Source organism: Notechis scutatus, chromosome 1 (assembly GCF_049901735.1).
Source record: "Notechis scutatus isolate UNSWTSFEM ecotype Mainland chromosome 1, rNotScu1.2, whole genome shotgun sequence".
NCBI classification, from domain to species: domain Eukaryota; kingdom Metazoa; phylum Chordata; class Lepidosauria; order Squamata; family Elapidae; genus Notechis; species Notechis scutatus.
Window position 1 is genome coordinate 88,895,746 of NC_142009.1, and position 22,370 is coordinate 88,918,115.

Sequence of the window (22,370 nt, forward strand, 5' to 3'; positions counted from 1 at the left end):
CCCCTTTCCTTTTCTCTTTTTTGAAATTTCTTCTTGTACAACTTCTTCTTTTGCTTACTCCTGGGAGTTTGCAGTTCCAACTTAAATTCTTTGCTTGCTTCTTCCATTTTTTAATCAATGGTGTTATTCTTTATTTTATTAAAGTTAATTGTAATCCTTGCCAAGAGACTCTGTTTATATCTCTTTTCCTTGTTGGTCCTTCTGTTTCCTTTGCTCAGTCAACCCCCAACAGTCCCAAGATATTGCCTTCCTTTGTCCTCTTGCTGCAATCTCCCCCTTTTTCTCTTAAGCTTCCGGGGGTTCTTGTTATGTTAAAGTCTTTTATTTCATGTCTTTTCTCATTCACACATTTAACAGACCAGTAATTTTCCATAAAGCCATCCAGGAAAAAATGCCTTGTACCATTAGGTGGCGCTTTATATCGCTTCTACTTTTCAAAGTTCTTTTTTTCCTTTTTTCAATTATATTGTTAATTTTCTTTTTAAGTATAATCAATTCCAAGCAAGTTCAGCATTTTATTCAATGCCTAATTAATGCCAGGTTCAGTATATTATATTAAGTAAAAGGTTTGTCCTTGCCTAGAATCATCTGTGGGTCTCCAGGAACAAAAGACAAACATATCTGGCAACCCTCCGCAATTTCTTTGGGAACAAGCGGGCGGCATCTCAATGCTACCTTCACTGGGATTACACTGTCTTCCTCTTTGTTGTTTTTTGAGAGGGGAGAAACACTGAAGCGTCCCCCCCCCCTCTTTCTCACACTAAAACACACAATAAAGTGGGAAATGACGGGATCCTGAGGGGAAGGCGGTTTTTCTTCCTTCCGGCGGGTTTCCGAAGCCTTCCAGGCACAGCTCCGGCACGCGGGGGGGGGAAGAAGCGTTGGGCCTGGCAGCCCCACTTGCCTCAAGGGCCGACCGTTAAGTCAGCCAAACGGGCTAACTCACATATTTTCAAGTCCATTTATAAAATTCGCTGAATTCTAAATTGTATTTGGTAGAAATAATTATAGTTTCACCATATAGAGAGTAAATGAGGAACAAATTGCAAACAAAATATATGAAGGATGAGTTGATAACTTGAGTGGAAGGATGAGACAGAGAAAGACATGGATGTGTAGAGCTCAAGAAGAGCGAAATGAAAATTATTAAACAATGTACAGACATGATAGAAGCAAGGATGGTTTGCAAAATAGTCAAGAATAATAAATAATAATAAATCAGTTTACTGTTTTTTATCCTGTTTCTGTACCTTCCAAAAGCCCAGGTTTGAGACCTGAACATTGCCTGATGGGTTGAGCTTGCCCTGTCCTTGCCCTGCCTAGCAGCTCGAAAGCATGCAAATGTGAGTAAATAAATAGGTACTATTTCATTGGGAAGATAACATTACTCCATGATGTCATGCTGGCCATATGAATGTGGAAACGTCTTCAGACAGCGCTAGCTCAAAGGCCCTTGAAACGGAGAAGAGCACCTCCCCCCATAGTCAGCAATAATTAACGGAGTAAAATCCACATCCCAGAACTGTCTTTTTAACTATGCTATTATATCTTCAAATAGGTCTTGCCGATCAGGGGGGTAAATAAACAGTATTCTTACAAGCATTTTTAGTTTAAAAGAACTTAGTACAGTAACCACCAAATAAGCTCTTGCATTTGGCTGCTGTACAGGAAGCTCCAAGTTATCCACCCACACATTATGGAGACAGTGGATAAGACAACAAATTTAATAATAATCATTCACAGCCAACTAATGTTATATGCTTTTTTTTTAATGCAGCTGTAGCTTTTGTTCAGCTTTGCACAAATTATCTAGGAAATATTGCTTCCTATTAGACTTCAACGCTCAACACTGGATTTTGTGAGCCAAGGTGAGCTGAAAAATTATAGATAAGGGCAAGTAATAAACATAAATCCAATTTGGATAAGATTAATTCCAATTTATTAATAACTATCCACAGAGAGAATATGGACACTGCAACATTTAAAGCAAGCAATAAAGCAGCACAAATCCAAAGCCACATGTGATATTTACCAGCTTCTCGAGTCCCACTGCGGTTTGTTGGCTTGGCAGGTGGGGCAGAGGTCTGCTTGGAAGGAGATTTGCCCTTTTTTTTAGCATGTGGCACTTCATTAGTTTTATGGCTAGTTGTAGCAGCAGCAGCAGCATTTTTTGGAGGAATGGCTGCTTTTTTAGCTTTAGGCTTAGGTTTAGGAGGCGGTGGTGGTAGAGAAGGCGGAAGAGGAGAAACAGGCACGGCTGATGTTTGAAGGCCTTTAGGCTTATCTACAAATAAGAAAGTGAACACAAGCATCTGACAAACGGACAACAAGGATAAACTAGACAAAGAAACAGATTTCTTCCTGCTGCTCTGCTTTCCTGAGAATAAGGGAGCGCTTTTGTTTTAAAAAAGAAGGGTAACCAAACTACGCTTTACTGTCTAGTGCAGATTTCAACAGAATGTTCAGAATGGCTCTCAAAATGCAGAATCAAAAAGTTCATTTATTTATTTTTACAAAAACAATCTACCTTCAATAAAAGGAGATCAACTCTGCTAATAGTTTGGGGCCGTAGCTGCTGCTGCTGCTATTATTATTATTATTATTATTATTATTATTATTATTATTATTATTATTATTATTGTTGTTATTGTTATTATTTTAAAAGTCTTTTAAGCTACCCTAACTCAATTTCTCAACATTTGGTCATCAACTTGTGAAAGATGAGCAGCATTCTCATTAAATTAGTAGATGAAGACAAGCATATGAAGACAAGTACTGCAAGCTACTTTTGCAGCCAGCTGCCTACAATTTGATAGTTCAAATCCCACCAGGCTCAAGGTTGACTCAGCCTTCCATCCTTCTGAGGTGGGTAAAATGAGGACCCAAATTGTTGAGGGCAATATGCTGACTCTGTAAAACCACTTAGAGAGGGCTGTAAAGCACTGTAAAGTGGTATATAAGTCTAAGTGCTATTGCTATATACAGTGTGGTTAAGTACACATGGTAGAAAACATTCATTTTGCCATAATGGCTTTCAGCAAAACAGCTCCATTTATTGGAAAGGAAAGATCATTTACAAGAAGTCCTCAACAGTTCATTTGAGACCGTTTGAAGTCACATCGGCACTGAAAAACGTGACTTATGACCATTTCCCACACTTATGACTGCTGTAGCATCCCCATGGTCATGTGATCAAAATTTGGATGCTTGAGAACTGACCCATATTTATGACAGGTGCAGTATCATAGGGTCATATGATCACCTTTTGCAACCTTGTGACAAGTAAAGTCAATGGGGAAGCCAGATTCACTTAACAATTAGTGTTACTAATTTAAGAGCTGCAATGATTCACTTAACAAACATGACAAGAAATGTCATAAAATGGGGCAAAACTCACTTAACAAATTTGTCACTTAGTAGCATAAATTCTGAGCTCAATTTTGTTCATACATTGAGGACTATCTGTATAATATAATCTTTTTGCAACAAGTTCCTAGCCAAGGAAAGTTTAAGACAACTATCACTATGATAGCTTTCATTTATATTTACAATTTGGATAATTTATATATTTAACTATATCTATCTTTCTAAAAATATGTTAGGAAAAGCTGATCAGATTTATAAATAAAGATCAAGGACAAACTTCTTAATTGAGTGTATCATCAATAATCATTTACCTAAAATAACCAACAAATGAAAATTTGTCAGCATTTCTTATTCTGGTTCAATAGCTTCCTTTTCATTTTTATGATTGGCTCCTATTTCATCATTAAGACTACTATTCAAACATAGAAAGCATTCCTAAGCATTTATTGTATAAGTTTTAGAAGGTTTGTTTCTAGAGCTGTTGTTTTTTAGCTTTCCCTTGAAATATTTTTCCTTGTACCAGCCTATTAAGCTCTAATCACCTATGTTCTTAAAAAAAAAATAGAATTACTAATTGGGATGTGTGTTATTCAATGAATCACAGAACAATGGTACTGAGGGTATTCATCATGTCATCTGTCTGACATCAACAAGCAAATGTGCAAATTATAACATATCATTATGGAAAATGAAGTAAATTGCAGCAGAAATTTGGAAAATTGCATTGAGGTGAAAGAAAATGAGGATTTACAGTAACTGCCGTTCTGTTGTTAGTCTTTTTCAATGCATAATCTTGCGTTTTGTTATGTATAAAGCTTTCCTGATATCAGCATAGATCATGAGTGTTGTCACAGCGTCGTCACATGACGTATCGCGACTTTTCCCCCTTCACTAAACCGGGTGTGGGTGTAGCCAGTGTGTCACGCAGCAGGTCCATGGGCCGCAAGTTTAACAGCCCTGGTATACATATATGTCCATGAGCAGAATTGTAGCCACATCTTTATATCTCATTTGTCAGAGAGAAAACATTAGAAGTATACACTTTAAAAAATTAAAATGAGCAAAAAAGCACATTAACTTGCATTACTATTGGCTAAAATAGGAAAAGTTTTCATTTTCATGGATACAATTCATTTTGTAACAGATCACCTAACTGCAGCAGCTAGCAGCAAGTCCCAGAGGAAATATTTGTGCTTCTATGTACAAGGCCTATTTTCACACGGCCTAAGAAAAGCTAGGATAAGACTAGTAGCTTTGTTAAGAATTATTTTATTCCATGTTAACTTCCCAAGTATACAGCAATTGCTTATTACGATTTTGAGCTTAGCCTTCTTTCATTTGAGTTCTGTCTTCATATCGATTGTCTTGACACTGGTAAGGAGTAATGATAACTCATAAATGACAAGTTAGTAAGAACATGCATTAATCAACTAATTTAAGAATGGAAAAAAGGTTAGAAATTCCTTAAATAAATCAAATCCTCTTTATCCCCACCCCATCCCACCCTCCAGCTACTGTTTTCAGAAAATAGTAGTGATGGTTGTTAGTTTTTTTTAAAAAAAACATTATTGTTATGCAGCTTTCTTATTTTTATCCTATTTTATCCCAAATAATCTTGTGTGATACTATATGCTAACTTGATAAGACAGAAACTGCTCATCCCTGAATTTCACAGCAGAGTAAGACTTCAAACTTGGTTTGAACTACATCCCATAGATTCTTGTTGTGTATCACCAGAAGTTTCATGTAGTACTATAGGACAGAGTTCCCAAACCTTTGCAGCTTTGCGGATCTGTGGGGGTAGAGGAGGGAGAGAGGATGGTTCTGTGTGCATGGCCGGCAAGAGTACACGCAGCTCCATTTACATGCACTTGCCATTCATGCAAATGGAACATGTGTGCATGCACTCACCCGCTGCTCGCACAAGTGGAAATGCACGTGAGCATGGGTGTACTTGTCTGCTGTTTCCGCAGTCCGATTGCTGTTTCCTCATGGCCCACCAGTGGGCTGTGGCTCAGATGTTGGGGACCCCTGATGTAGGACAATCAGAAACCTGCTCTTGTTTTAAGACTTAGCACTTTTCCTCCCATTCCAACAGTGAACTCTGAGTTTTTAGTTTATCTGTTACTAAAAATGTCTGACTCTGAACAGAAATTTACTTTTCTGATTTCTATTTATTCTGCACCAAATTACACATTATCCCTTATAGTTATAAACAGGTTTGTTTTCATTTTTTCATAATATACACTGGGTGATTGTATTTTTAAAGTGGCATATACATTCTGATACATTGCATTTAAAATACCTTTTTTATCCTCCTTTTTCTCTTCAGAAACAGCTGCCTTTGCTGATAATGAACCATTGTCTTCTACATTTTTTACATTTTCTTCCTGTATGGCTTCTTCTGTAATTACTATTGTGTGACCATTAGAGGTTTCATAATTCACGGTGGCATCCACATCTGAAATGAAAACAAGAATATTGGCTAGTTCTGAAGACATTACCTTCATTTATATGCAACTAAGTTGTCTTTGTTTTCAAAATGGTACTGATATCTGGGATAGTACTACTCAATGCATAGCATCCTGATTAGAGCCAGTTTTGCTATGCATTTCTAAACAACGTCTTGCATACTTAACATGTGTTGTGGTACTAGAACAGAGGACTCCTCTCCATATTGGGGAGAATTTAAAGAAACCTTTCACAAAGTAATCCTTCCTCCTCCCTCTCTGATATTTTTACTCCAAAATAGCTCTGGGTAATGGGTGACCATTCACAAATGTCTCCCATGATCAGTGGGGTCAAAGAAATTTCATAAAAAAACTAACTGATAGGAATAGGAAGATTAAAAACCTGAACAAGAGTCTGAATGTAAGGTAGAAGTGGGAGTTCAGAGGAAGAAACCCAATCTATTCCTTTACAACCCCTAAACAGTTCTCTCTTTTACAAAATCACCCCACCAATTCTCTCACTCCATTTTCTACCAGCCAAAATTCTCTCACTCAAGCCACTCACACAGCTATTTTTTTTTCTCTGTCCCATATGAAATTCCACTGTCTTCCCGTGTTAGGTTGTTTTCTGTGGCTCCCCAGCATCCCTAATTTATCACGAGGCAGATTTCTCTCTTTCTCCCTTCCTTTGTCTTTCAGAGACCTTTGAGTCTCTACTTTACTAGCTTTTCAAGACAACCTGAGCAATTCTGAGGAGAAAAGAAAAGAGGTGGCCAAAGCTCCTGGAGTTAAAATCAGTTTTTTCAGTATTATTTTTCAACCTAGCCCTGTATTAGATATGTGACAGTCTTATTGTCAGTCTTAACTACAAACTTTGTCAACAAACTACATACATTTTAAAGCAATAGGAATAACATTTGTCATCATTCAGATTCAATATAAGGTCTATTGATCTACATTAATTGTGATCACCTTGCTCATTTATTTCCTTTAGGACACCCCTTCTTATTAGCTCCTCTCTGCTCTGCCTTGTTGATATCTTTCTTTCCAGCACTTTAAAAAAAAAATAGAGAAATTAAGACATTATTCAGTAAAAAAATAAACTAAGACAATAAAAAAACAAGTAAAGGTATTTTGGCTTCCATATTTATTATTTAGCAGTATTAGGATGAGGACAAGGATCTAATTGCAAACAAGTGTTTGAAGGAAGAGTGGATAGGTCAAAAGGAAGGAGAATAACAGGAAGCAGTAGATGAATTGCTGAAAAAGAAATTTGAGGAGTTTAAATAGCAAAAATCAATGTATAGAACAGTACATGAAAGTACGGATATGTGTGTAATTACCTAATAAGCTATATTGGTCAGAAGATAATGCTATGAAAAGGCAGTAAGCAAGTTTATATGAGTAGATTTATACATTCTCTGTTCAAGTACAGAAGCTGCATTAATTATATTTCAAGGACATATTCTTTTCATTTGTGCTGAATATAGGCATTTCTCTCTCAGAAGATAAAATGAAAATTTAAAAACAATATACTTCTGAAAACTAAAACATCACTTACAGCCTCATGGTTCAGGAAATTAAAACATCATTTACACAGTGGTCCCCAACCTTTACCAGGGACCAGGAACCTTTCAAGCGGGGGGCAGGGTGGTTTGCTTGCGAGGCGTTTCACCTGATGGACGGCGCCTCCAGAACCCGTTCAGGAACCATTCCTCCTCATTGCAACCCTGCAGACTCTTCTATTGGAATAAACGGGGGTCGCGCGAGAACTGCCCCCCCCCGCTAGCCCCCCAGGCGCGCCAAAACCGCCCCCCCCCCCCCCTCGCCCCGGCCACGGCGTCTCCGCCGTCAGACAGTCCCTGCAGGAGGCTGGAGGCCCCCCCCCGCCCCCCCCGCCTCCTCAGCCCACCTCGGGCCCTCCTCCTCAGCCCACCTCAGGTGGCCCGTTCCCTCAGCCTCCCCTCCACCACCCAGGGAAACCCAGAAGGGCGGGTGGCTTTCCTGTCGGCGCTCTTCAGCTCCCCCCCGGTTCTCCATCTCCGTCCCTGCCTCGTCTGGTGTTTCGCGCGCTGGAAAGGGCGTTATCCGCTGAGCGCACCCAAATTTACAGGCCCCCGCTTGCTGGCTGGGCCAGCAGGAGGGACGGCTGGGCCCCTCCCTCCCCTTCTTTCTGTCTTGATCCCTGACCAGCACCCCAAGCGCGCCTCATGGTTCATGGTTCAGGAAATTCCTTTAGCTAATCAATTTCTATATCACTAGCATATGTCATAAAAAATAGACAAAACATTTTTAAAATCCACAGCAGTGAGATAAAATTCAGGAAGATGCTCCCGATTCATTGGAATATAAAAAAGGGAAGGAAGTACAGAACAATCTGACTTGTAAGATTCTGTTATTATAGCCAATCTCAATAAAGCTAATGTTCCTGAGTTGATTTCCTAGTCTGTTCTACCTAGCAGAATTGACATGCTATAATTATAACGTCAAGAGAATATCTCCAAACTCATCCAAGGTTTGGTGATATGTGTACCACATTTTAATAATCTTGTTTTATGATAATCTATATACTGTATGATGTAGCATGATATAGCAGGAACCTGCCTACCAAGTATGGTTCTGACCAATTGGTCTAAACATTAGGGAAGGTATGTGCGGAATGATAATTGAAATTAATATTAAAAGAACAACTAAAAACACAGGAATATGGGAATATTATAAGAGATGGCTAATGTGCTATTCATAGCTTCATGATAGCCAGTCACAAGCATCCCTTATATTTTTGCATGCTTTTTATCCTCGTTTTTGTTTAATTGTTTGTCAGGACTGTCTATAATAATTTTAGTATAGTTTATAAATAAAAAGATAAGACTAATACAAACTAGGAAAAATATAAAAAGTAAAGAACAGAAGTACAAAGAGGTTAAAAAAAAGGAAAATACAAAAAAAAAAATAAGAAAAAAGATGCATAAAAATGATTCCCATGTCCCTCCAGGCAAAAATAGACAGCTCCAGTAGCTTAACACCTTCTCTAATATTTCACTTTTTAAAAAAACCCTTCTTCCCATATTTCATCCCTTATCAATAAACAAATTATTAAAAAATCATTCTATCTTAAACAGCAAAAGGTTATAGGCGAAGAATCGATTTTACTGGATAAAACAGAGACTGAGACTGATTTGAATGTGGATTTAAAAATGGATTTTTTTTAAAAAAAATCCCACTTTTCCCCCTTTCCTTTAATTAAAATGCTGTCAGAATGCGTAGCTCATGAAAGAACTTCCTGAAGTTAACAGTTGTATAGCGACATGTTGAAAACTGCATGGAAGCTTGTGCTGATCTATACTTAAGAGTATAGCTTTTTTTCTCTTGGACAGTTTTATTAACTAGAGATTGTGTGTGTGTGTGTGTGTGTGTGTGTGTGTATGTGTGTAAGAGTGATATGGGAAAAGTTGTTGTGGATTTGAAAATGGATTTTAGATGCCAAATTACAAGAGTGATATGGAAGAGAATGCCACAGGGGATTTACATTTGAAATTGGCTGATGTCTTAATAAGTAAAAAGTAATAAGTAATAATGACATACAAATAACAAATCAGAAGAATGCTTTGGAAAATCTTCTAACTTGGATACAAAGGGGAAGCGTTAAAACTACTAAAGTTGTTCCTGAAAGGTGATAAAGAGAGAAATGACAAGATAGCAACTTGTGGGACATTATTTTATGGGATTAAAGCTCAAGATTTTAAAAAGTAAACAAAAGAAATGTAAAGTGAATTTATTTGACTATTGTTAGTCCTCGACTTATGACCACAACTGAGCGCAAACGTTTGGTTGCTAAGTGAAATATTTATTAAGTGAGCTTTGCACCATTTTACAACCTTTCTTGCCACAGTTGTTAAATGAATCACCACAGTTGCTAAGTTAATGACACTGTGATTAAGTGAATCCAGCTTCCCCATGGACTTTGCTTGTCAAAAGGTTGCAACAGATGGTCACATGACTCCACCTTTATGACTGCAGGCGTCATAAATATGAAAACGGTCATAAGTAACTTTTTTCAGTGCCGTTGCAACTTTGAACAGTTATTAAATGAACTGCTGTAAGTCAAGGACTACCTGTATGTATCTAGTGGTTTCTGACAGCAATTAATGGAATTTCTTTTTGACCAGGACTAAATGACAAGGCTTTTCAGATCTGTTTACAAATGGGGAAAGATTGCTGATTAGGATGGAATGATGAATTTTTATAATTTAATTATTGATAGGAGATGAGACGGAGTAAAGAAATGTCTTTATCCTTATTAAAATATTAGAGGTGTTAGTTTACTGCAGCTGTTTCTTCTTGTCTGGAGTCACCCTTTATATATCTTTTCTCCCCCACCCCTAATTTTTGTATTTTCTTTTTCTACCTTCTACTTTTCATTTTCCTTACTTTTTAAAAATGTTTTATCTTTATATTTATAAACTTATATATATGTATGTATGTATGTATGTTAGTTATATATTTAATATTTAAGACTTAATAAATTATGCAAGTGGCTTTTAAGCATTGTTTGGGCAGAGAGAAAGAGTGTACAAACCTCTACACATAATTTAGATTAGTATTTTGAACACTCAAAGGAGTAAAAGTACTCTGAACTCAACTCTTTTAGAATCCAGAACTGTATATATGTAACAGGATATGTACAATATATACAGCATAGTTCTTCACCTAGTTGTACCTCTTTCTTAATAGTAAAAATATATTAAATGTGCAGTGTCTCTTGATCTCAAAAGGCAACTATCAGGATTATTATATTCCAAACTTTGCCAATGAACTATGTTCATCTCCTCTTTCTCAGTATACCATAGAAAAGTCACTCCACCAGTGAAAATGTTTATGCACAGAGCATAAATATTTATCTTAAGTTGATACATCATCACTTAAATTGTTGAGACATAATTATATTGTAATGACACTCACACAAAAGGAGGAACATTTTTCTAAAAAGACACCAATTTACTAATGTGTTATTAAACTTACATAAATAAAAATAAAATCTAGAGAGATTATGAGACAGTTCACCATAAATGCACATTTGGAATATATTATTGTTTCATTTGAATTACATTAAAATAATTAGGTTCTAAAAGACTTAGCATCTGAGCTTTAATCTGTGAAGAATAATTTCCACCCAACTGTTTGATTTTTAAGCATCTTACAGCTCATTAATTGCTATAAAGAGAAAGCTGAAGTGTGGGTGGCATTCAATGGATTAAGACACAGTATCAAAGCAATAAATCTGGAGTCAGGGGTTCAGGGTAACAAACATATTTTTTAAAGAAGTATTTTGGCACAACTACACAGTTCATTCAAGGAGGGCAAACATGCAGGAGTACAGAATGGTACAGAAGTGTTGAAGGATAGAAATGCAAGAAAATAGGTAATGTCAGGCACGTTTTTAAGAACTGGTAAAAATCATCACGAGAAGTAGGGAACAACATTGAAAGCGTTCAAATCTAAAAGGTACTATGGTAGAACTAATTGCGTGGTTCTTTGCAACTCTAGCAATTACAGATTGTCCTCGACTTACGACCATAATTGAGCCCAAAATTTATGTTGCTAAGTGAAACATTTGTTAAGTGAGTTTTGCTCCATTTTACGACTTCTCTTGCCATAATTATTAAGTGAATCTAGCTTCCCCATTGACTTTGCTTGCCAGAAGGTTGTAGAAGGAGATTACATGTCCTAAGGACACTGTAACCGTCATAAATATGAGTCAGTTGTCAAGTGTCTGAATTTAGATCACATGATCATGGAGATGCTGAAATCGTTGTAAGCGTGAAAAATGGTCATGTCACTTTTTTTCAGTGTCATTGTAACTTCCAACGGTCACTAAATGAAGTGTTTTTAAGTTGAGAATTAATAATAATCTTTTCAAGCTTCATAAAGTATTTGTCAGTATTAACAATCATACCTGCTGAGGTTTCTATAAATTTTTCACTTGTTTTCTTCTTTCGCCATTTCCATGGTTTGAAGATTTTACCGATGGTTGAAAATTTGCCCTTCCTTTTAAAAGGAGGAGTTTGAGATCCTGGATTTGTCCCATCTGAGTTGGCAACCGATACCTTGTCTATCCCATCAACTGTATAAACAAAAAACAAATATATACATATAGACAAAATATATACAACATGGGAAGACCATCCAAGTTTCAATTTTAAGATCCAACCATTAATTTATAAGGGAAAAATAAGACACTCCTTACAGGTATTATGGGTGGATTATTAAGGGTTTATTATTCTTATTATTAAGATCACAATTGGTTGACTCCACACATCATACAAAACCATTAACCGAGTAATGCTACCTAATTGCTTAGTTTCATACAAGAACCCAGGCAGTTTGTGATCGTGTTAATCGAAGGCCCCTTAAAATTAATTTTAAATGTAATAAACTATAACGAATACCAAATGTTAAAACTTGATATCACATACCTAAACACACATGAGTACAGGTAGTTCTTGACTTACGACCACAATTGAGCCCAAAACTTCCATTGTTAAAAGGCAGTGAGTTTTGCCCCAGTTTACCACCTTTTTGTGCCACAGTTGTTAAGTGAATCATGGTCATTAAGTGAATTTGGCTTCCTCCATGGACTTCGCTTATCGGAAACCAGCTGGGAAGGTTACAAATGGTGACCACGACAGTGAAACTGTCATAAATACACGCCAGCAGACAAGTGCCCAAATTTTTTCCATGTGTCTATGGGGATGGCTGCAACAGTCGTTAAGTGTGGCAACCACTTTTTTTCAGTGCCCTTGTAACTTCAAACGATCATTAAATGAATGGTTGTTAATTCAAGGGCTACCTGTAATGAGTTTTGGCTCACAACCAGAAAATACAGCAGCAAATGCAGAAGCAGCATGTTGAATATCAGGCTTATAGATATATTACTATAATATTTATTAACAGGCCAATATACTTAATGTTTAAGTCAACACTGGTATTCTTAAACCTCCACATAATAATTTCAGCATTGATATTTTTCTTACTGTTTATATTATTGAGTGAGGATGCCACATCACTACTCCATTCTGAAAAATTGCTAATTTAACTAATATAGAACCCTAGAATTTATGTAACTAGGCCACCAAGTCCCTGGCTCACTGCTAAAATCTTTTAAGTTCAAAATAGCTTCCAGTTTACTCTAACTTGAAATTCACATTCTACTGTTTTCCAGATTTGCACAGTATATTCTGAGATATTATTCCCTGAAACCTAAACTTACTGTTAATGATGCACATACTTATTTTTCATTATTTGTGGAACAGCTTGCCTTCAAAATATGTGGGTGCTCCATCACTGGAAATTTTTAAGAAGAGACTGGACAGCCATTTGTCTGAAATGGTATAGGGTCTCCTTCCAACTCTGATATTCTATGTTCCACAATTCATATTGATTATCTACATCATAGCTAAAGGATTGCTTTAATTCCTATTCATGGTAATTAGTATACATGGATTTGTGTTCTTTGTGTTCAAGATTTTATAGATTAAGGTAACTTTGTTCTTTGTACAAAATGTTTGCATTTTTAAAAAAATCTCACAAAAATTTATACTTGGGTTTGTCAGCAAATTTTTCCAAAATTAGTATATTTACACAGCTTTCCCTAATACCTGTGTGTCTATTTTCTACACACACACGCACACACACACACACACACACTGATTTGTTTTAACTTTTGAAGTCAGAAAGATTAGAAAAGTTCCATATTTATTACAGGTAGTCCTTGACTTACAACCATAATTGAGCACAAAATTTCTGTTACTAAACAAGACATTTGTAAAGTGAGTTTTTAAAGTGAGTTTTGCTCCATTTTACGAGCTTTCTTGCCACAGTTGTTAAGTTAGTAACATAGTTGTTAAGTGAATCCTGGCTTTCTCATTGACTTTGCTTATCAGGTCACAAAAGTGATCACATGATCCTTGAGCACTGCAACAATCATAAATATGAGTCAGTTTGCAAGCATCTTCATTTTTATCATGTGACCATGAGGATGCTGCAATGGTTGTTAAGTGTGAAAAATACTTATAAGTCACTTTTCAGTGCCATTGTAACTTTGAATGGTCTCTAAGTGAACTGTTGTCAGTCGAGGACTATCTGCACTGGATTTTGTTCTAAGCATGGCAAATGCTTTTACAATTACATTAATGTTGGTCTTCTAGACCAGGGGTCCCCAACCCCTGGGCCAGGGAGCAGTAGCGATCCATGGCCTGTTAGGAACTGGACCACACAGTTGGAGATGAGTGGCAGGTGATCAAGTGAATGTCATCTGTATTTGCAGTCACTTCCCAGCTCTAGCATAACCATCTCAGCTCTATTTCACATCATCAGGCATTAGATTCTCATAAGAACATGAACAGATAACAGATAATCAGAGTTGGGAGGGACCTTGTAGGTCATCTAGTCCAACTCCCCCCCGCCCAAGCAGGAGACCCTACACCATTTCTGACAAATGGCAGTCCAATCTCTTCTTGAAAGTCTCAAGTGATGGCGCTCCCACAACTTCCGAGGGCAAGCTGTTCCATTGGTTGATTGTTCTCACTGTCAGAAAGTTTCTCCTTATTTCCAAGTTAAATCTCTCCTTGTTCAGTTTCCATCCATTATTCCTTGTCTGGTCTACAGGCGCTTTAGAAAATAGATTGACCCCTTCCTCCCTGTGGCAGCCCCTCAAATATTGGAACACTTCTATCATGTCTCCCCTGGTCCTTCTCTTCACTAGCCTAGCCATGCCCAGTTCCTAACTTCATGTTTTAGTTTCCAGTCCCCTCTACATGTAAAGTGTGAACTCTACCTGTAAAGTGTGCATGTGAAGGATCTAGGTTTCATACTCCTCCTCACCTACCCCCACAGTTCCGTGGAAAAATTGCCTTCCATGAAATCGATCCCTGGTGCCAAAATGGTTGGGACCACTGTTTTAGATCTCATCCATTTTGAGTCCCTTCATTCCTTTTAGTATGATGTTCTTCTTGGTTCTTTATAATCTTCCAAAAATGACTCAGTCCCTCTTGCTTAAAAAAAATCACTGCATTGTTATAGAGGATATTTTACAAATAAAAGCAATTAATCATGTGTGTATTTTTATTATATTCTTTTCAACCTACTTATAGATTTCCTTAATGTTATCTTATTTCTTCAGCTATTAGAGAAACACCAATTTTTAACTCTCCCACCTATCCATTTTGTTAGTTATGCTTTGATTTCATATGCAAGGTCATTAGGAAATAGAAAATTCAGTGCATTCTATTGAAAAGACTGGTTCAGATGTCATCCTCCTCCGAAATCAGTCCATTGCAGGATGACGGCTATGAAACATAATGTACCAGGAAGATATGGCACAGGTTGGATGTTTTGGTTTGTTTGATTTTTTAAGTTCCCAGATTCAGCTGCAGAAAGTCACTGGGTGGCTTTAGACTAATAATTCTCTCAGATTTACCTATCTTACAAGATTGTGGTAGGAAAATGAAGAGCCGTAGTGCTATATATGCCACCATGAACTCCTGGCAGAAAGGCAGGATATATACCTAATAAATCTCTTCATTTTGTTTGTTTCCTACTTAGAAGTGGCTCTGCGCCCCCCTCCCCGAATTAATCTCTAGTTAATAAAACTGTCAAAGAGAAAAAAAGCTATATTCTAAGTATAGATCAGCACAAGCTTCCATGCAGTTTTCAACATGTCGCTATACAACTGTTAACTTCAGGAAGTTCTTTCATGAGCTACGCATTCTGACAGCATTTTAATTAAAGGAAAGGGGAAAAAGCTTGGGTATTAATGTGGGTGGTTGAACAGTAATTTCCAGATGGGGCTGCCAATGCTAGAAAATGTTAATTAAGCCTCCTGCTAGAAAAGAGATTAAAAGTGTAGGTAGTCGGGCTTGCAAACGATCCCTGACTTTTGCCTTAATATTGGGAACATGGGTAGAGAAATGTATCATAGAGGTAAGCTTCCATATATTTACTGCTTTTGACCTTGAAATATGCGAGGTTGCTCAAGATTTTTCAAGAGTTCAAAAAATGATTTCATCATGTTATCTTAACCAACTTTTTAATTTTTAGTTGTACTTATTCTACCCGTAATGATTAATTAATTTTTCTGTAATTTATTTCTATACACGGCCATCCCTATCTATGCAAACTTTGAAACAAAATCTAGCAAATATGTTTGTTTGCCTAGATAGAATTTTGTGTACAGTACTTCTGGACTGTTTTACAAATGCAATTACATTAATAATATCACATATGATATGCGCTCTGGAATGCAGCTGCATCTTGATCCTCAGAAAGCAGCAAGGTTTCTGTTAAAGGAAGAACACTCAGACATTTTAAATTAAAACAATGTGGAATAACATAACAATCCTGTTGTTTCTGCACAAGTGGAAACTGCATCTAGATTAGAAGCTGTAATTGTATATGTTTAGTCTTTGGATTTACATACTTGTCAACTTTCATAATCAAAAAAGGGAAATATTTACTGTGTATCTCAATTTCTTTTACCTCAGCAGGTGGCAGCACCTTTCTGACCTCTACTAATTTCAAAACAGCTGAGCTCAGATAAAACTTCTTATTTTAATGGGACTCCACTATGAAAAAACTAAAGGGATAGATTTTAACTGAGGAGTCAAAAGAAAGCAAGGGCAAAACCACTTCTGAAATGTTCCTGAGAATCTTATACGTCATTGCAGTCTAACATATCAGAGGCCTGACCTGAACAGGTAAAGGCGATGTGAAAATGAGGCATTCACTTCTTCTCTCTGACATACATTCTGTGTCTCAAACCTTTAATGGATATTCTTTATATAGGTGGAACCATTAGATTCCAATGTTTTATACTGTCTTCATTGGTTTACAGTCAGGGTAAAGGATTTTTTATTGTCCAATTCCCCATTTTGGCGGGATCAAAAGCAACCTAGACGCAATAAAATTAAAACTTCCAAAGTGAACCATTGTCTGACCTTGCCTGTTCAGAGGCAGGAGCGCCATCAGTTGAAAACAAAAATTGCCCTTTTTGAATCTCTATAGCTTACATATGGCTTTTGCCTGTAGGAATCTTTACAGAGAACTACGCAGTGCAGCCCCACATGTGTCTTACTCAGTCACGATTCAGCTTGTATCAGTCAATAAATTCCCAGATACAGGAAGAGAAAGACTCACCCTTCCTAAATTTTGCTGCAGCTTCTGATGAAAGACAAATGTTCTTCATTTCTACCACGAACCCCTCATCCAGAGGAACGTATTTGTAACCTAAAGCTCACTTTGCATGAAGCAGCATTCTTCCAATGATACTCATCAATTTCTCTGCTCTAAGTACCTAATAACCTCCTAGGGCTCTGGATATAAAGAAAGTTAGTTCCAAGCTGCAGATACGGAAGCAATTGTACAGGTAGTCCTTGACTTATGACTAGTTGTTTAGTGACCATTTCAAGTTGTGATGGAGCTACCTTGGGGTTAGTTATGACCAGAAATTGAAGTTCCAATGATTGCATCCCTTGTGGTGACATGATTGAACTGGCCCTGGCAACAAGGGCACATTTACAGCCCTTTGCCCCATCCTGCATTAACTTGACTGTGTTTTACAATGGTTTTGCCAAAAATCACCACTTCCAACTTTGGCAAAACCACGCCTGTAGAGAACCATTGGTTCGCTTAACAACTGCAGTGTTCACTTAACAACTGCCACAAAAAAAAAGTTCATAAATACAGGGTCTGGCAGGGTCCATTACAGTTGTAACTCAAGGACTACCTTTATATATATTTATTTAACCAATTATCAAACTGCATTTTTTCTTAATTGATTTCAAAAAGATCATATTTACAGCCATAAGAAGGTACTATTTATACTATAGAACCCAAATTGTTACCAGGAATGTTTTAAGAATAGATGCTGAAATTTAAAAAAAAAGAACAAGAAATGAAATGGCTACAGGTTTGTATATATTTATATAAAAATATGTGACCAGGGCACATTTATAGGGGTTAGAGGAAATAAGATAGTTTTAGCTGATGCTAGACTAGTAAGATAGAGATGGCAGGTGCCACGGAAGGCTTTTTCTGTGTTTTTAATTTTTTTGTTTGTGCATCCTTTTTACCATCATACATTAAGGCATGTCTTTCTTTTGGATAAATATAATAAATCCTGTGTTCATAAAATTGAGATTAAGTGACCAAGCCCAGAAAAGTTACTTTGGAGAGGGGATAAGTAAAACAGAATCTGGGTGGAATGTCATGTTCAAAATAAGTTTGCTGATTTCAGATATTTGAGATTTAGCATTTATGTGGGACAAGGTTTTACTGCAAGACCATACTTTGAGAAACATGGTGGTTCTGGGAAATTTGTGACAGTTGGTATGTAAGCACATAATGTTCTTAACACATTTGTATGCCCAGTTATTGCTACGATGCATCTTGTGAGAGAAGATTTTAGATTTGTGAAGTGGCACTATGCCCAAATTCTTTAAGAATCTTTTTTTTTTACAAGTTGTCTTTAAACTCTCTGAGCATTTGCATAAGCCTGAAAAGTGTGCTAAATAAAAGATAAGGGCTATTCAACTACAAACCACTGTACCTTTCACAAAATACCTTGCCAAACTTAAGCTTCCCTGCATCCCACCTGGGAATGAGATCAGGGGTGGGATTCAACTGGTGTTGCTACTGGTTCGGTCAGAGTGCATTTTGCACGCGTGTGTGTAAAACAATTACAAAAAACATCAGCTGTGCCTCCTGGACAGCTGAAAATTTTCTGTTTTCCTGCTTTTTCAACCTCAGCTGTGCCACGCAAAGCAGCTGAAGTTTGAAAAGCAGGAAATAAAGGACAGCCAAGAGCTCGGGCGGGCAAGCCAAACAGATGACCAAAAGGTCATTGCAACGAATCGGTTCATTGTCTGCTGCTCTTCAGAGCTACCGGTTCTATAGAACCGGGCTGAACCGGTAGCATCACACCCCTGAATGAGATCTTTCCCCATCAACTGAACTCTTTGGAATAGCGATATATAGTCCTCTCTTCTGAAAGTGGGAGTCTTTCCAATCAGGCAGTCCTTGACTTGACCACAATTGGAACTGGAATATTCCTTAAACGATGTGGCTCTTCAGTAACTCACTGAGATTTTTTGCTGTGGTGGTTAAGTGACTCATGTGGTTATTAAGTGAATCTGGCATTTCCCACTGATTTGTTAGAAGCTAGCTGGGAAGGTCAGAATGGCACGACACTGGGACACTATAATCCAGGACTCCCTAACTGTCATAAATACATGCCAGTGCCCAAATGTTGATCATACAACCATGGGGATGCTGTGGGGGTTGCAAATGCAAGGACTGGTCTTAAGTCACTTTTTCAGTGCCATTTTAATGGTCATAAAATGAATGGTTGTAAGTCAAGGTCTATCTTTAGTAGGTACAAAGAGTGTCTCTGGAAGGTTAGGGGAAGTGACCAAGAGTCAACCATGGGCCCACAAGAGCCAACTTGACTTTTATGACTGCTATTCTCCACAATTGTTCAAGCAAGCCTTTTCTGTTGCAGGCAACTGTTGGCTTTTCTTTGCCGCATCAATATGACTTTATTTTAATACTTCAGTGGAATTAGGAGTCTGACTGTGAAGTCATTGCTATTCCAGAATTTTAAAGGTGAACTGAACAAGGCACCAGGATGTTCCCATATGATGAACATAATTAGACAATAATTAGTCTAAAACTAATTATTGATAGAAAGGACTATAGTATTGTATTTAAGAAAGTTTTAAGTACAATATAGATTTGAAGAGATCTCACTGTAAAAACATCTGCTTTCCAGGTATTATTAGAGTTCAGATTTACTGGAAGCAGAGGCTTTTCTCATTCATTTCTTGCAACTTGACATCAATTTGTCACATTATAAATACTTAAAATCTCATTCGCAGAATCTGTCAGTGCCAAGAAATAGCTCTATTGCAGTCTATGATAGCCAGTCCATTGATTAACTCTAACTAGGCTTACAAATGCCGTGTGTGTGTGTGTGTGTGTGTGTGTGTGTGTGTGTACAAATCCCTCACCCTAAAAGAGTGAAGCAATGAGGAGTTCACAACCATTCATTCAATGAGCCACTGATAGGCCACTGATGCCCAGCCTTTTTCAAGCTAATGACACCCAAACTTAATACAACTAGGACAAGCATGGTAATGAGGCTAGGATAAAAACTAAATTGGATTGAGTTGAAATTAAGTTTAATTAATTTAATGAAATGCAATTCATAAGATTACTATGTACTAATATTTTTCTCCTGACATACTAAAATCACAATTCAGTGACATTTGTTGAGAGAGGCCAACTGGCCTCACAAAGCTCTGGTCTACATCTATATTCATGGCAATTAAGCAGGGCCATCATAGTCTCAGACAGTGAGTCTCTGAATAAACCAAGTCACGGCATTTAGAGACAAATGAGTGCAGGATCATCAGCTGCTGGAAGCAGAAGGAAGGAAGGAACCTGCTGCCACCACGTCTCCATTTATGTGCTCACCAAAGGCATTTAGTCAGCTGCTGCTGGCGGCAGCTACTAGAGTATATATGGCTTTGTTAGTCTAATACAACAGAGCTCTTCTTAATCCATAACAAATTGTGTTTGTATTATTTGATACGCATACATGCTCCCAAAGCACGGTTACACATATCCTGATGCACACTAAGCAACTTAATAGATAGAGAATTATTGGTAATTTGTTTATTTAGTACATTTGTATTCTGTCACATTCCCACTGGGCTCTCTTTAGCTCCCCAAATGTAGAACTAGTCTCTGCAGTACTCTTAGCAGGATTTTTGGAAATGGGTTGCTCTTTCTAGGGCTGAGAAAGAGGCACTCGCCTAAGATGGGACTAGAACCCAAGGTCTCCAAGATTCCAAATTAATGCCTTTAATCAATACATCAAATTGGCTGTTGGAAACATAAAAAGATCACAATTAATAAAATTCAAGAAAAAAAAAACCTGATACCAACCAAAGTCCAAAACAATCCAGAAAATACTCTAAAATGTATGTTAAGCCCCAAAGAACCTCTCTGGAAAAAGTTCCATCTTCAATTCTTCCCTAAGGTTGAAGTCGAGGCTAATTTAACATCCAGTGGCAAGGTCACTGAAGAGGATTGGTGCTGTTAAGGCATGAAGCACCTCTGTGCCTTTGTCCCCTCACCTTCCAAAGTGGTCCATGTTAGATATCATTATACACTGCATAATAGTCATTTTCATCCATGCCAGGGTTTTCAACCAAATGAAGGTATTCATGTCAAAAAATACAAGTTTAAAATTATAAAATGAGTACTTAACCCTCAACTTTTAAATATTTTTATTTAGAAAACTTATATTGCTGGCTACTTGCACATGGTGACTCAACAGGACATAAAAGCACAATATAAAGAAAATAAAAATAATAAAAAGTAAAAAGCCCAGGGATGGGCTTCAAAAATTTTAGCAACTGGGGATTTCCGGTTTGTCGGCTTTGCGAGCGGTAGGGATTCGCGAAGCTGCGCGATCCTGCCGCGCTAGCCGTTTTGGGGCTCCGATCCGAAAGGGTGCGGAGCAAGGCTGCCCTGCAGGGGCAGCTGAAGGTAGGGGATCCGGAAAGGGTTTGGGGGTGTTGCAGACCCCTCCCTGGCCGGCAGAACCTCCTTTTACCAAGACGGTGTAGCGGCGGTCCGTAATGGCCGCCACAAAGAAGCCGGCAGCTGGGCAAGTATGCGCAGGAGGAAGAGGAGAAAGTTTTTAAAAGTGAAAGTCTTCTTGGTCGATCCAGGACTCTTGAGATATATTTAATTTAATTCCTGGAAGTGATGGCTTTTGGATGATTCTTTCCACAAGAGAAAGTAAGCGGCAATTCTGAGGTGCTGAAGGGAAAGTTTACTCTCCTCCCGACGGAATTAACAAACGGATATTGAGAAACCTGTTTTTTTTCAGGTAAAACTAGCTTTATGGGATAAGTCGGAAGGGAGAGGACAAAAAAATATATTTATCTGGTTGGATTTTGTTGGAGGAGATGCCTTAAGGATTTGGAGACAGAAATAAAATTTTAATAAGGCTTTAAAACACAGATTTGGATTTTCTTTTTCCTTTGTCTGACACTACCCCTGGAAGAGAAAGTGGAAATTTTGGCTTGGCTTGGATTGATTGAGGATTGTGGACTTTGGGATTGTTTTACTTTTCTTTTGGAATATTTTGGTTGGAGTAAGAAGAGGGAAAAAAGACAAGAAAAGATTTATAATGGCTTTCTCCCTTGAGGAACTGAGGGATGAATATGAGCAAACAAAAGCAGCCTGTAAAGATGGTATGGAAAAAGCTTTTCTATTTTTAGAAATGGCGCTGGTTAACTATGAACAGACAATGCGACAGATGGAACAACAGCAAGAAGAAGACGAAGACACCATCTTTAATGAATCCCAAAATTTATCTAAGGAAGAAGGAAGGAAGAAAGCGAGGAAAATGAAGGACTTAAGATTTAAAAACATTTAAGAAAGAAAAATATGATGCAAAATAAATACAATGATAGCAAACAAGAG

General features: G+C 37.5%; 1 protein-coding gene and 1 long non-coding RNA gene across 6 annotated transcripts in view; one reads left to right on the top strand and one right to left on the bottom strand.

The window, feature by feature from the left end:
• PHACTR2 (phosphatase and actin regulator 2) overlaps positions 1 to 22,370 on the bottom strand; it is a 103,181-nt gene that overhangs the window by 21,411 nt on the left and 59,400 nt on the right. For 2 of the 4 annotated variants that reach the window (XM_087970537.1, XM_026666205.2), the window contains exons 2-5: positions 11,773 to 11,940; positions 6,789 to 6,869; positions 5,672 to 5,827; positions 2,033 to 2,284 (exon numbers count right to left, since the gene is read on the bottom strand). In XM_087970537.1, coding sequence (XP_087826663.1) covers positions 2,033 to 2,284; positions 5,672 to 5,827; positions 6,789 to 6,869; positions 11,773 to 11,940 — 657 coding nt within the window. The remainder of the gene's footprint in view (positions 1 to 2,032; positions 2,285 to 5,671; positions 5,828 to 6,788; positions 6,870 to 11,772; positions 11,941 to 22,370) is intronic. The other 2 variants (XM_087970552.1, XM_026666206.2) reach the window with 1 other exon arrangement.
• On the top strand, positions 389 to 17,512 carry LOC148132900 (uncharacterized). 2 transcript variants are annotated; one of them, XR_015750436.1, is made up of 4 exons: positions 389 to 1,343; positions 2,675 to 2,865; positions 16,358 to 16,570; positions 16,902 to 17,512. It is a non-coding gene; the product is annotated as an uncharacterized LOC148132900 (long non-coding RNA). The 2 variants fall into 2 exon arrangements; XR_015750435.1 differs by having other exon boundaries at positions 16,358 to 17,512.